The sequence below is a fragment of the Gekko japonicus genome, unplaced genomic scaffold (assembly GCF_001447785.1).
Source record: "Gekko japonicus isolate JY-2015 unplaced genomic scaffold, Gekko_japonicus_V1.1 scaffold657, whole genome shotgun sequence".
NCBI classification, from domain to species: domain Eukaryota; kingdom Metazoa; phylum Chordata; class Lepidosauria; order Squamata; family Gekkonidae; genus Gekko; species Gekko japonicus.
The window spans coordinates 650,384-663,927 of NW_015175989.1; the positions used below are offsets into that span (position 1 = coordinate 650,384).

A 13,544-nucleotide genomic window follows, 5' to 3' on the forward strand; every position below is an offset into this window, starting at 1 on the left:
TGCGATGGGCCAATCCGGCCAGGCGGTGGCAGTGCGACGCTGCGACTCGAAGCAGTCCTGGAAAAACTGACGTCATCAAGCCAAGCCGAGTGAATGCCGTCTGGAACACATCTAAGTCTACAGCTGAACAAAAAACCCCGTCGACTGCAAACGTGTGTGACTTAAAGATGTATATGTTGTCCTCCCTTACCCCCCACGAATCATTGTTAGTCCCTTGTTAATATGTGTAACTGTAAATCGTTTAGAGCCAGCAGCTCTGCAGGATTGAGCGATTAATAAATTGAAAATTATTATTATTATTATACCGGCTGGGGGGGGGGCACCTTATCACACATATTATTCCAAAGGATTTTTTGTTTTTTAGGGTGACTTTCAGCCAACAAAAGACAATCAGAAATGGCTTCCAAACAAGCCTTGTTTGATTAATATTAGCATATTTCCAGATGGCTAAGTCATAACATCCAACATCAACTGATACAGAAAACAGACAAATGTTAGCAATACTTTAAGTATTTATTTGTATCACTTACACAGATTGACAGTGCACATCCAACAACCCACATCTCGTTTAAATAAGAAAACTACCCACATCAGTAGTTAGATTTGGTGTTTCCAAAACAGAGACGGTATCTCTAGAAAATGAAAATCTAGCGGCAGACAATCCACACACATTACTATGCTTGATATATTTTTTAAAAAGGCTGGCCAAGAAACCCAAAAACTGCTTTTCAGTTCAGTGTTTTATGAAGGAAGTCCACAATACAGAATTAACACAGCAGGAAATACCGTATTTAAATGGAGTTTGTATAGTGCACTGTTTCCATAGGCTCCAAACTTAAAATATTTCTGTATATACAAAGGTACAGTAAAATGTTACAGTGTCTACAGCAACAAGCTAAGGATGCCGTAACAGGTATATCTCACTTATATACCTCCAACCCCCAAATTGGCTTCTGATTCCTTCGGGACAGCCTCCATTGTTGCGCCACAATTGAAGAGTTTCCTGAAAGGCACATACTTATCTGCAAAGAAGAAGAAAGGTTTAAAAAGTGTACTATGGAAAACGTTCAACACAACTAAATGGTCCCAAGGCAAAATCCCCCAACTCAGCACACAATATACGTGTTAACTGTCATCAAGTCATAGCCGACATGGTGACCCCTTGGGGTTCTCAAGGCAAGAGATGCCTGCCTATGAGTAGCGACCCTGGACTTCTTTGGTGGTCTCCCATCCAAGTACTAATTAATTATCATATGGCACTGTGTGTGGTACAGTTGGGAGATCCAAAGACGGTCTGGCTGCTTTAAGTTCTAACTCTTTTCACATTGCACCACTAGGTGGCAAGCCACTTATTCCCCAGTTCCTCTGAGAGCTGTGACTGACCCAAGGTCACCTAGCTGGCTTCATTTGGAGAAATGTGGAACTGAATCTGGTTAGAGTCTTAACCACTACACCATCCTGGCTCTCTGTCCAAATACGAACCAGGGCTGACCCTGTTTAGCTTCTGATAAGATTAGGCTTGCCTAAGCCATCCAGATCAGGGCAAAGCTACAGCAAAGACACATTATTCATGGTCTCATAATTTACAAACTCATGCAGCATACAACATGCTTGGTTTCCCAAAATTTCAATGTACACATATTTGTAAAGAATAAAAAAAAGTATCCGCGTTCACAAAATATTCACTGCTGAACCTCCAGAGAACACAGATTGAGGTCCCCATGAGAGAGAACAGAATAGGGAAGAGGGAAATATCCTTGTTTTGGACTGAACATTACCCTGACAGAGGGTCCACACTCAGAGCCTTGAAATCCAGCCTCGCCCTATGCATATTCCATCCCCCCACCCCACAATGTGGTGACAGACTTCACACTGCAGAAAAGCAGCTCCTGTCACAGCCCAGTAAATATCTGCAAAGCAATAAGCTGACATGCTTGTATTTTAGAAGATTTTATCCCAAAGCACAAGTGCTCTTCCATAACTGAGTTGAAGCTCACAGCTGCAAGATTTTATTAGAGAACTGACTACAATGACAAAACTAACTCCACAGAAACGGTTCATATTTTGATCCTCTCTTATTTCCCACTCTTCTATTGCTACACAGCACTTCCCTTCTAATCATGCCATGCCCAGCAATGATCAAAGAACTGCAGTTTATTTTTTCTGTGAAATCAGAACCGCCAAAGCAATTGTTATTCAGACCATTCAGCAGTTTATTTCGGTGAACAGTGCAGTTTTGGGGCATAATTTATCTACACTACATGCTACAAGTGATTACTTATGGGATACATACAGCTCAATAAAGAAAGTGATTCTTGGTTATTAGAAGTTGTTTAGGTTGCTTTTACAGCCACTTTCTTGTAATGGCATGCATGAGGAAAACCCTGGTTTTCCAAGTTATTTCCTTTACTTCAACATTTATATCATTGGTTGCCTTGAACCAGAGAATTGCAGACATTTACTTATTTCATGTTTATAGCACATATAATAACCTGTGCAGCTATGTAACTGTCTACTATTGGAAAGTCTACTTTTGGAAAGTAGAGCTAACACATTTTTTGCCAAAATACATTAGCATGCATCTGAGAATAAGAACTTTCACAAGGGTTCCATAGTTTTAGATTTTCCAGTCCGTAAATTAATTTACCAGGATTTTCTGGGTAGAAAATTCTCAGTGCTTATTTACACTAATAGTTATGAGGGTGTATGGTTTATAAGCAGGTAAGTGAAATACTGTTGTCTATAGTGCTTGCAATATCTGTCACTGTGACCACCAACAAACATTTCAGAACATATATTTTACTGTTAAACTGCATATCCTACACTCCACAGCCAATGCAGGCCCCCAAAGTTATCCCTGTTTGGTTCCCTCATCTGTTTAAACAACTTTATTAGGCTATATATTAATTTGCTATTCACTATCTATATGTATGGACTGATAACTTCCATTTCAAAGTGTCTGAGGAAGTGTGCATGCACACAGAAGCTCACATCTTGAATAAAACTTTCTTGGTCTTAAAGGTGCCACTGGACTCAAAGTTTCAAACTATGCGTACCATGTATTCCACTGGACTACATCTGCATTACAATCTTAAGGTAGTTTTAAATTGTTACATTATATTTTCTGATAAAGAATCTCTTAGGAACTCTAGTTTTATGAGGCACTGGCAGGCCCGACACTTTAATAAGGCGAGGTAAGGCAGTTGCCTAAGGGCGTGAACATAGAAGGATGCCACCCTGGACTGCTGCCCTGCCCCCTTCTCCCCCTCGTCAAAAGCCCTGCTCTGCTCCGTTAGCCCTTGGCCTTCTGCCCCGCCGAAGCCATGGGCGCAACGCCATTGGCACCCTTTCCTCAATTGGTGCTGTGAGGCGGGAAAGGAAACCAGCCACATCCAGCGAGCGCACGAGACGGGATGTGTGTGTGCACAAGGGGGCACAGTGCACGGGCCTGGCGGGGGCCACCTAGTCGAGTGTCAGTCGGGCCTTCCGCCTTTCTCGGGCTCTCCTTCCCTGGCAGGCAGGCAGGCAGGCATGGGGGTGCTGCAAGTGGAGCAAGGCCAGGCCTCTCCCTCCTTCCCTCCCTCCTCAGCCTCTCCTTCCTCCCCTGCCAGCTGGGCCAGGAAGGGCCAAGCGCTGCAGCTCTCACCTCCCGCCCTGCCACTGCAGCATGTCGGGTCAGTTGAGACCCGCAGCTGCGCCACCTGGACAGGCCCGACAGCAGCCCCAATGCCAGCCGTGCTCCCCTGGCCAAGGTGTGGCTGGCCGAGGGCCACCAGTTCACGGTGCTGGAGTTGCATGGGAAGCTGCACTCTGGCGCCCTCTATGAGCTGCGCCTCACCTTCGACAGCCTCTTGAACATCGACAGAGGCTTCAGCGGGCTTTTCAGCAGTGCCTACGAGGACCACGGCAAGCGAAGGTAAGGGCGAGCCGGGTGCCGGGTGGATGCTGCTCCCTGCCCGGACACGCACTTCCCCCTTCTCCGGGAAGAGCAGGTGGGCTCCAGGCAGAGACAGAGAGCGGCCAAGTGAGACATCTGGTCTTTTGGCTGCCTGACAGGCAGGACCTAAGTACCCCAGCCTTCGGTCTTTGCTCCGGGCCTTTTAGTGCCTTGGTCCTCAGGGAGGAGGAGCGCAGATAAACTAAGGTGCATGTGAGATCCATCTATCGCCATGTGTTTGAGGCAAGCACACTTCTTCAGGTATCTGTAACATGCAAAGTAGTTTGAGGCACACTCCTGTTGGGCCTTCATTAGCCATAGTTTACATTCTTCATCTTGTGCTGGTCTCCTCCCTGGCAGAGAGATTGCTGTAGCTTGCTAGGAGACAAGGAACGCACTCAGACAAAATTCCCATTGAAGCCCTTTCTGCATCTTTTTACTCGCTTCTGGTGTGAACAACGTTTGAGTCCAGTGGTACCTTTAAGACCAACAAAATTTATTCAAAGTATAAGCTTTTGTGTGCAAGCACACTTCTTCAGGTATCTGTAACATGCAGAGTAGTTTGACAAATCTGATACAGGTCTCCAATTAAAAAGGAAAATGAGACACAGAGAGAGAATCTTAAAAGAAACAATCCTTATTCCCCAAGCAATATACAAGGCTAGAAAGATGTAACATTAGAGAAGCATGTAGGTATTTATGTTCTGGGTTTGGAGATGAAGGAAGTGTGGAACAACATTCAACTTTATACAAGAGGGGAGCTCTACTCTGCTTTGCACTGATCTATCCTTAGCCCTTGCTGGAAACAAGAATCTTCTGATAGTATCCATACAGAACTGTATAATTGTACATACAAATATATAATGTTAGAATTGAGTACATGTGCTACATAATTTGGAAGCATAGTTTGACAGCATGATCTTGGTTTGTGTGGTAAAATTCCCTCTAGCTCTTTGAAACTGTCTGACAAAAAAGGACACTGTTTAGAATTCACAGCATTGAAAATGAGAGTCCCTTATCTAGATTCCTGAGAGGGAGGGAGACGAAGAGGGAGAGGAATAGCGGTGTCGCTCAAAATGTATTCTTGTGGGCTATAGGTGTGATGAGGTATACCTTGTAGCCTGTAGGTGTGATGAGGATTTTGAACAAGTTTAGGTAGATGTTACTGAGACTGCAAAAGAGCTAGAAATACTACCAAACTTTGAGACAGAACAAAGACAAAGGAGAAAGAAAAAAGAAATTAGCAATTTCAAATGTTGTGTTTTTCATTCCTCTTAAAATGCATTTATGTTTGAAAATTGGTGGGCGCACCGGGGGGAGGGGGCGCACCAGAAGTAGCCTCGCCTAGTGTGCAAAAAACCTGGCATCAGCCCTGGGGACTCTTGAATAGAACTCTCAGTACCATCACAAGCTATATTTACTAAAGCCAGACAAGACAGTCTAATCTGAAACAAGTTCACATCTGAAGCATCAATACATTCTATTCTCCAGGCCAAACTCTATATTTATGAGGCAGCCACAGAACTAGCCTGATGGCAGCTTCTCAGTGGTGAAGAACTGGCAGGAAAGGCATGATTTGAACGAAATGGCAAGGAATGTTTATGCTTATCATTTTCCTTATGGTCTCTCTTTCTAGAAGGCCCCAAGAAGCAAAAAGAGTTTGAGAAAACAATGAAAGGGTTGAGCTCCACTCCATCTCACCTCTCCATTAAAATCAACCCCCACACACCTGTATCTACATTGTAAGCATACGGCTTGGCCCTCCACAGTTCCAGTGTAATCTGTTAGGATCCCTGAACCTGTTTGCAAATTTCAAATACATAAGAGTGCCACATAAATAAAAGCTTCCAAATCAAAATGTTCTTTTGGTAGACATCAGTTAAAAACAAATTTGAAAATCAACTGGAAAATCTGTCCTGTAGATTATGAGCGATACTATAGTGAAGGGACCATTTCTAAACCTGAAGCAGTAAACAGAGAAGGAACCATGAATGCCAATTAGGTTTATAGACTTGCTTTGCAAAATTAGGAAGTGAGACAGCATGTATTAGAAGTAATGTGGAAACAGTATTCTATTAAGCTAGCTATATTCTGAAGAGAGAAAAGATTGCTCGGTTTTGTTGGAAAACAGAAGCCAAAATGCTGCTATAAAAGTTCAGTTATCTCCCTGTGCCCTCCCCATGGGGAACTAGTTGTATTCGTATCAACAGTCTGCAATGATTTGGTTGTTATGCCTCAAATATTCATATTTGATTATTTTTTCCTCCATTTTGAGCAACACAGAGCTGCCCTGCAAGCAAGTATCAATTAGAAATGAATTTACCTGAACTTCATTTACATATTTACTTTACTGTGCAATTTTAGTAGCAGCAACTAAAAATGCTGCTAGGCTAAGATTCTTATGATATAGTGTTCAATGTAGATTGTATTCAAGATATCAAATTGTCTAATTTAACCATGAATGCAGGGTGACGTACATTCTACCTGGTAACCAAACGTACACTTCAGAATCCCTTCTCTACTACGGCACAAAGAAAAGACTGAACCTTGGCTACCAACCTTCGAGGATGGTTGGCATCAAACAGTGTTGTGTCATCGTCGTCATCATCTTGTTCTAATGGCGTCAGTTCCGTATTTTCTATGTTTGTGTCCAGAACGCCATACTTCCGTGTCTTTCTGTTTCTTCGTCTCAGCCTGAAAAGTATGAAATGTTATTATGAACGTATATAAAGCTGCCTTACACTGAATTAGACCATCGGTCCACCAGAGTCAGTATTGTCCACTCAGACTGGCAGTGGCTCTCCAGACTCTTTCATATTACCTACTGCCAGATCCTTACAGACTGGAGATGCCCAGGATTGAACCTGGGACTTTATCCATGCCAAGCAGACGCTCTACCACTGAGCCATGGCCCCATAGCTTTGGTCAGAACTAGCTAGCAATAACAGAACTAAGCTTTCATGCCATCAAAAGGAACACGTAACAGTTGAATGAGAAAGGAAGGGAAAATAAAAAAGTAGAATAGCATTGTAAACCAATCTAAAAGCAATAAAATACCCTAAGGAGCCAAAATACTATCTCTGCAAGTCAATTGTTTTAATTTTTTGCAGTTATTTAACCAGCAGCAGACATTACATATTTTGCCTTAAATATACTTGCAAGCCACTTGAGTTTAAATAGACCCTGGAACTGGCAGATGAATCTACTTTTCTAATAAGCCCCACATGTTAAATCAATATGTCAATGTAAGTGTGGGAAATACCATCAGAACCAGATTTATAGTAAACAGATAAATGTGGAGGGTTGGAATTGAGAAAGCTGAATATAGAACGCAAGGTTTTTGTTTTAAAACTAGGCACGCCAACAGTGATGTCTTCACAGAGAAACAAATGACCACCTGTGAATCTGAAATGCTTTTGACAAAATCGATCAAGAGGCAACTGCACTAAGCAATCATGGAATAAGAAACAGTTTTCATTTAAAAAATGTCTATGAAGGTTCTTCCAGTTTCGGTGACTTGAATGGCAGGCGAGCACCTTCGGAGCTCCGATAGGAATGGCCTGTGATGCGGCAGATGGGAGGGGTGCCGGATGATTCCGGACCTCCTTGGAGTCCTTGGAGGGGACTCCCAGCCTGGGGCGTGAGAGGTGCCTCTCCCAAAGCCGCAGCCAAGGGATCGAGGCTCCTCTTTGCCCTGATAGGTCCCGCTGCCGCGGCGCCAACATGGCACCAAGAGGCATACATCGGACAAGCGAACAAGTGATCTAGCGAAATTACAAAGTTCTCCGTACCTCCGTAGCTACCATGGAATGAACCGTGAGTGTTATTTCTCTTTAACTGGCTATGCAGTTAAGCGCCCATCCAAAGCCCTGATCTCTAACGATGGAGTGGGAGGGAGTTCCCCCACCACCACAATTTTAAGTGAACTGTTTAAGCGGTAGAAGGGGCTAGGAGCAACGGCGATTTTGGATTGAATCAAGCCTGAGGCATGTTTGGTCCAACTTACATAATAGCAACCTTGGTAGGTGATTTCTAAAGCTTAGGAGACCTGGCCCATATAGAAACTGAATAAAGTTTGCCTGTTAAGAAATTGTAATGAGACTTCCTGTAGTGGTTTTTTGTTCCTGAGGAAGGACCAGGTCGGAAACACTGAACAATACCTAGGAAAAGTGTTGATATCTATTCCAGACTTCATTGTTTCCCTTTGAGAAATTTCTATTCTGGACTTTGTTCTTTCCCTTTGGGATATTGTGGACTTTTGTATTTTCCTATGATGGATTACACGTGTTGAATTACCTTTGTGTTGAAGTCTCTTTTTGTTAACTTTGGTGCGGGTTTGTGCAATACACAGTTGTTATTTGCTGGTTTTTTTTGGCCATTGTTTACTGTGGACTGTATTATTGTTGTTGTAAGCTAATGACTAAACATTTTGTATGATCCTTGTGTAGCTTATCTTTTAGTGCAGTATGTTAGTGTTTTGTAGTGTTGTAGTGTTTGTAGAAAGAAAATAATAAAAAAATATTAAAAAATTAAAACAAAAATGCCTATGAAGGACCTGAGAATCTTAAATGATTATGAACAACTGTCATTCTTCATGCCCAAATGGTGTGCAACCCAACAGTAAAAAAAAGTTTTGATCCCTGAGAATTTGGGTTGTGCACATGATAGGTCAAAATCATCAACTGACTCATCAAGCATTATCAAACAATGGGCAAGTATTTTTTAAAAATTATCTTAAGACTATTTTTCCCCCCATCAAGTTGCTGCCAACTTATGGTGACCATGCAGGGCAAGAGACATTCAGAGGTGGTTTGCCATTGCCTGCCACTGCATAGTGACCCTGGTATTCCTTGGTGGTCTCCCATCCAAATACTGACTAAGGCTGACCTCTTTAGCCTCCAAGATCTGACAAGATCAGGTTAGCCTGGACTATCCAGGTCACGGCCTTAAGATGATGACAACAACAACAACGATAATAGTAACAATAACAACGGTAATAGTAACAACAAACAACAACGATAAGTATCAACAGGTTTGAGACTACATTAATCACAAATCAGTCTAGGTTGTATGGTTTGTTTCTATTAGTATGACAGCTTCTGTTCTATTTTACTCCAAAGCTTCATTTGTGGATCCAACTTCAAAAAATGTTCTTGTGAAAGTAACTCCAAATATATATATATAATGGACTTAGAAAACAAAAGCATACAAGCTGTCCTTGGTTTTTCAAGAAAAGATTACTTGTGATAAAAGTCGTTGCTGAACAGTATCATTTATAAGTTTAATACAGACTCAAAGCACAACAGCAGTTTAAGCATCTATGACACTCATCGGCAGTGAAATGTATATATCATGCAAATGCACATTTTAAAAGTACATTTCATAAAATTATCATCTGAAGATAATTTAAACTTCTAATGATTCTTTTTTCTAAATTGCAAGGTTCATGATGCAGGAAAATAAAATGAAACAATAAAGCAACATCTTCATTTTGAAAGCATCCCATTTCCACAAAAACGTTATTCCTTGAAGCTGAACACACTTGCATGAATTTACAAAATGCAGATTTTATACCAAGAAATATACCAGTTACCCTTCTAAAGGATCTCAATTTCACAGAAATGTCATTTTAAATTAGGGTGGATTATCATACATTGAAATACATTTTGGATATAGTTTCCTTATTTAGACTATATCTAATTTCTGGTGAAAGTTAAATACCATTTCACATTTAACCAATTCTCATTGAGAATGTGTCCTTGCTAATAAATACCACTTAACTTTAGAGAAGAACAGAAGCTCTGATGGATGAGACCTAGGGATCGGCATTGTATTTCCAAAAGGACCCATCCAGAGGCTCTGCACTCAAGTTTTGTGTAGTCAGACTGTTTAAGATTGGGTTTACCCACCCTGCAAAGAGCAGGCATGAAGATGAGTGCTGCACGATTTCCATACATACAGGCACTCAAGTCTCAAGTGGCACATAGCTCCTTCAGACAACTCCTGTTGGTTTGCTAACTAGTCTCAACCAGGGCCAGGGCTTTTTCAGCCCCCTGGCCCCAGTCTGGTGGAACATGCTTCTGATTGAGATCAAGGCCCTGCGAGATCTGTTACAGTTTCGCAGGGCCTGCAAAACAGAGCTGTTCTGCCTTTGATTTGATTGAGGCAGTGGATATCTACCAGCAGGCCTCCCTATTATTGCTGCTACATGAGGCCACTATGTCTTGGTGCTGGCCCATTCATTTCCCAGCTGTAGGAATTGAAACTGAATATACTGCACTGCCCACTTTAAATGTTTTAAATTGGTTTAATTGTATTAATTTAGTACTGTTATTTATTGTCTGACTGGCTTATTTTAAGAATGCTCTTAGCCCACTTGTGGGAAGGGCAGGATATAAATCGAAATAATAAATAAATAAACTACAATCCTCCCTTAAGAAAAGTGATTTGACCACGACTGTAATAACATGCTGAGAGACTACTACAATAGACTCAACACAGGCTGCCTTTGAAGGCTCTCTGGAAGCTTCCACTGGCCTTAACTATAGTAGCGAAATTGCTAACTAACACAGAATATATGGCACACATCTTGACAATGTTAGAAGATCTTCCCTGGCTCTTGATTAGATCCCAGGCACTAATTCACCTCTAAGGCTCTACAGGCTTTTGGTTCAGGACATTCTTCTGTAAGAACTGGTTCAGAGGATCTGCTCCTTTGGCCACCACTAAGCCAACATAAAATAGGCAGAGGCCTCTTCTGTGGTCTCTGCTGTGGAATTATTGCCCCAATAGTTGTGGAATTATCTCCCATGTAAAATTCCATGAAAGCCACCCTGAGCCTGCCAAGGCGGGGAGGGCGGGGTAGAAATTAATTAAATAATAAAATAGTTATTTAGCTTGTGCCGATCCTGTTATTTGCCCAGGTTTATTAACTAAGATTTTGGCTTGCCTTTTATTGCTGCTTTTCTTCACTGCATTAGCTTAGCTCGCTGCTATGTATAGCTAGCTGTGGTTCATCTCAGTGCCATTTAATTGCTGGTACTGTTTTATGCTTTCTATGGCTGCTTTTATTTGGTGGCCATTCACATTTAACCTTCTATTTTTAAACAGGCTTACAATGTTTCTAGCTCATGTTGTACACTGCCTTGGGACCCTTTGGGCTGAAATGATAGACTGAGAGAACGGCGTAGAAGTAAATAAAAACCCATGAACAATACATGACAAAATATACCCTCAAATTCCATGCTTTCCCCATCATTTTCCATTGAACATGCGAACAGCACTTATCCATTAACAGATCTATTCTCCAATAACTGCTCTAATCCCTTTAAAGCAATTTAAGCCAGCTGTACTACCATGTCTTGCAGCAGTGCATTCCATAATTGTGAAATATTAGGTGAAATCTCTTAAATAGAAATGTCAGAGATTGAACCCAGGACATTCCACAGGATGCACACCCTCATCAAACTGTAGACTTGTTATCTATGAAAAGTAGACACTCAGGTAACAACACCTGTTGTGCTACTGATGTGTAACTGCTTGCACTGCACTGGCACAGTGGAACATCATCTGGACCAATGCAGCCAACTCAGAATGATGAAACTACATGGCCTTACTTAAGTCAGATTTGGGCAAAATACAAGTGTGATGAGCACTGCAGGCAAAAAGTTAACAATTACAATCCTGTCCATGTTAATCAAGACTCAGTGAGGCAATCATATTAGGAAAAATATGTGCAAGAATTCAACAATAGTAAGTGCTAAGGCTGCAGCCCAAACAGCACTCACGAATCACAAATATGACCAGCAGTACCATGTCACACAGAGATATGTCCAGAAACCATAACAGGACAAGCACGCCAATGAGACAAAAGGAACCTTGAGCAATGAATGAGCCATATAGCATAGAAGCCTTGCAAAGTAGACTATAAAACAGTTTGCTAATCGACTGTTTTATCTAAGAGTTTGGGGGCAACCTCCAGTTCTTGCATTGCCTAGTCATGTGGACCTGATTCTTACCTGCCACAGGTAACCAGGTAGTATCATTTTATAAGTGTATACTAAATACAGGGCTTCAAAACATTAAATAATGTAGACCAAGAATAAGGCGATGCTGACTACTCTAAAGGACTGCAAGTGCTGCTGCAGTCTCGCCTACTTGCAAGCAGCTGTTAAGTATAAGCCCTTTACCTAAAATAATATCATAAAATCATTGATTTACTTGTTACAAGTGGGATTAGTCCTGTGGCTTATTCTATATTTATTATACCAATCTATACTGCATTATGCTTGCAGCAGCAAAGCCTCCAACTCTGATTGGGTGAACTGTTGTGATGGCATGGACTATTTAGTCAACTAGGCAGCTTTCCATAAGGATATAATTTATCCAGGACTTTTGAAGCCATGAAAGGAGGAAGGGGAAGCACTTGCTTGTGAAGTAATATACACAAGAAGAGGCTGCAAGTGTTATAGTAATTCCAAAGAAAATTAGCTATTCTGATTCCATATCCATTTATATTCTCTTCCATCTCTGTAAATAACACTTCTTTAATAATGTTAGTGTAACTCAGATTTATTTCTTTAATCAGTTTCTGAAAGATTCACAGCTTTTGTTGCTGAACATTCACTTAAGCTTCAGAGACTACGGAAAATTAGAAACCCTGAATGAACTGAAAGTAACTTTAAAACTCTTTCATGTTTGTCTGTCCAATGATTATTTGAAAATGCAAACACATATTCAATCAGTTTATTTTATTTAATGTGAAAGATGGAGGACTCCCAAGGGGAGTCAAAAGCCCTGTTATGTAGGCTTTGCCAGCATTTTTCAGGTGCAAAACTAGAGATGTTTTGTATTTGACAATGCCTGAAAGTCTTAAAGAATGATCCTTTGTAGGAGCAAAACTATCACCCCTAACATTACATCTGAATGCAAGAGTGTCAGTGTTATTTTAGAGTGCTTTTTAAAGAAATATTGTACACATAATATTGTCATAAAAATTATATGATGTTTTTTCTCTCATCTTCAAACCCCACCTCAAATTTCTAGTTTTTCAATTAAAAGACTGGAGGAGGTTTTCCTCAATTTCTCCATATCAGTGCATAGTCCGCATAGCTGAGTGACAGTGTCTGCTTTAAATGCAGGAAGGTCAAAGTTCAATCCCTGGCATCTCCAGTTAAAAAGCATCAGGTAGCAGCCAGGTAGCATCCTGAGCTAGGCAGAACAATAGCCTAACTCAGTATAGAACAGCTGCATGTCTGTTTTCACCAGTGAAGACGTTTCAAGAGTCAGGGAAACTAAGGGATAGAGGCAAAAAAGACTGAAACAATTGTAAGCGGAAGATTAAAACAGGAATTAAAACAGATATATAAAAGAAGGGCATGTAAAGAATCAGATACTAGGACAAAAGTAATTGTGGAAAGCCAGAGCAAATCAAGGAGTACACCGCGTTTAAGATAAGGAGGGAATGTGCACTACAAGGAGGCTGTTGCAAGAGCTACAGAGGGAGGACCCAGACAAGCACTGGCCTTAAAAGTAGAGCCTTGGCTGACAACAGATGACAGAAATGTGAAAAGGAGAAGCTAAGAGGCAGGGCTGCCAAAAACTATGC

At 41.3% G+C, this 13,544-nt stretch overlaps 1 protein-coding gene across 1 annotated transcript in view; it reads right to left on the reverse strand.

The window, feature by feature from the left end:
* Positions 1-547: 547 nt before the first annotated feature.
* FAM174A (family with sequence similarity 174 member A) overlaps positions 548-13,544 on the reverse strand; it is a 14,066-nt gene continuing 1,069 nt past the window's right edge. The window contains exons 2-3 of the mRNA XM_015426339.1: positions 6,497-6,631; positions 548-1,022 (exon numbers count right to left, since the gene is read on the reverse strand). Of these exons, the coding sequence (XP_015281825.1) occupies positions 1,019-1,022; positions 6,497-6,631 (139 nt within the window). The 3' untranslated portion in view covers positions 548-1,018. The remainder of the gene's footprint in view (positions 1,023-6,496; positions 6,632-13,544) is intronic.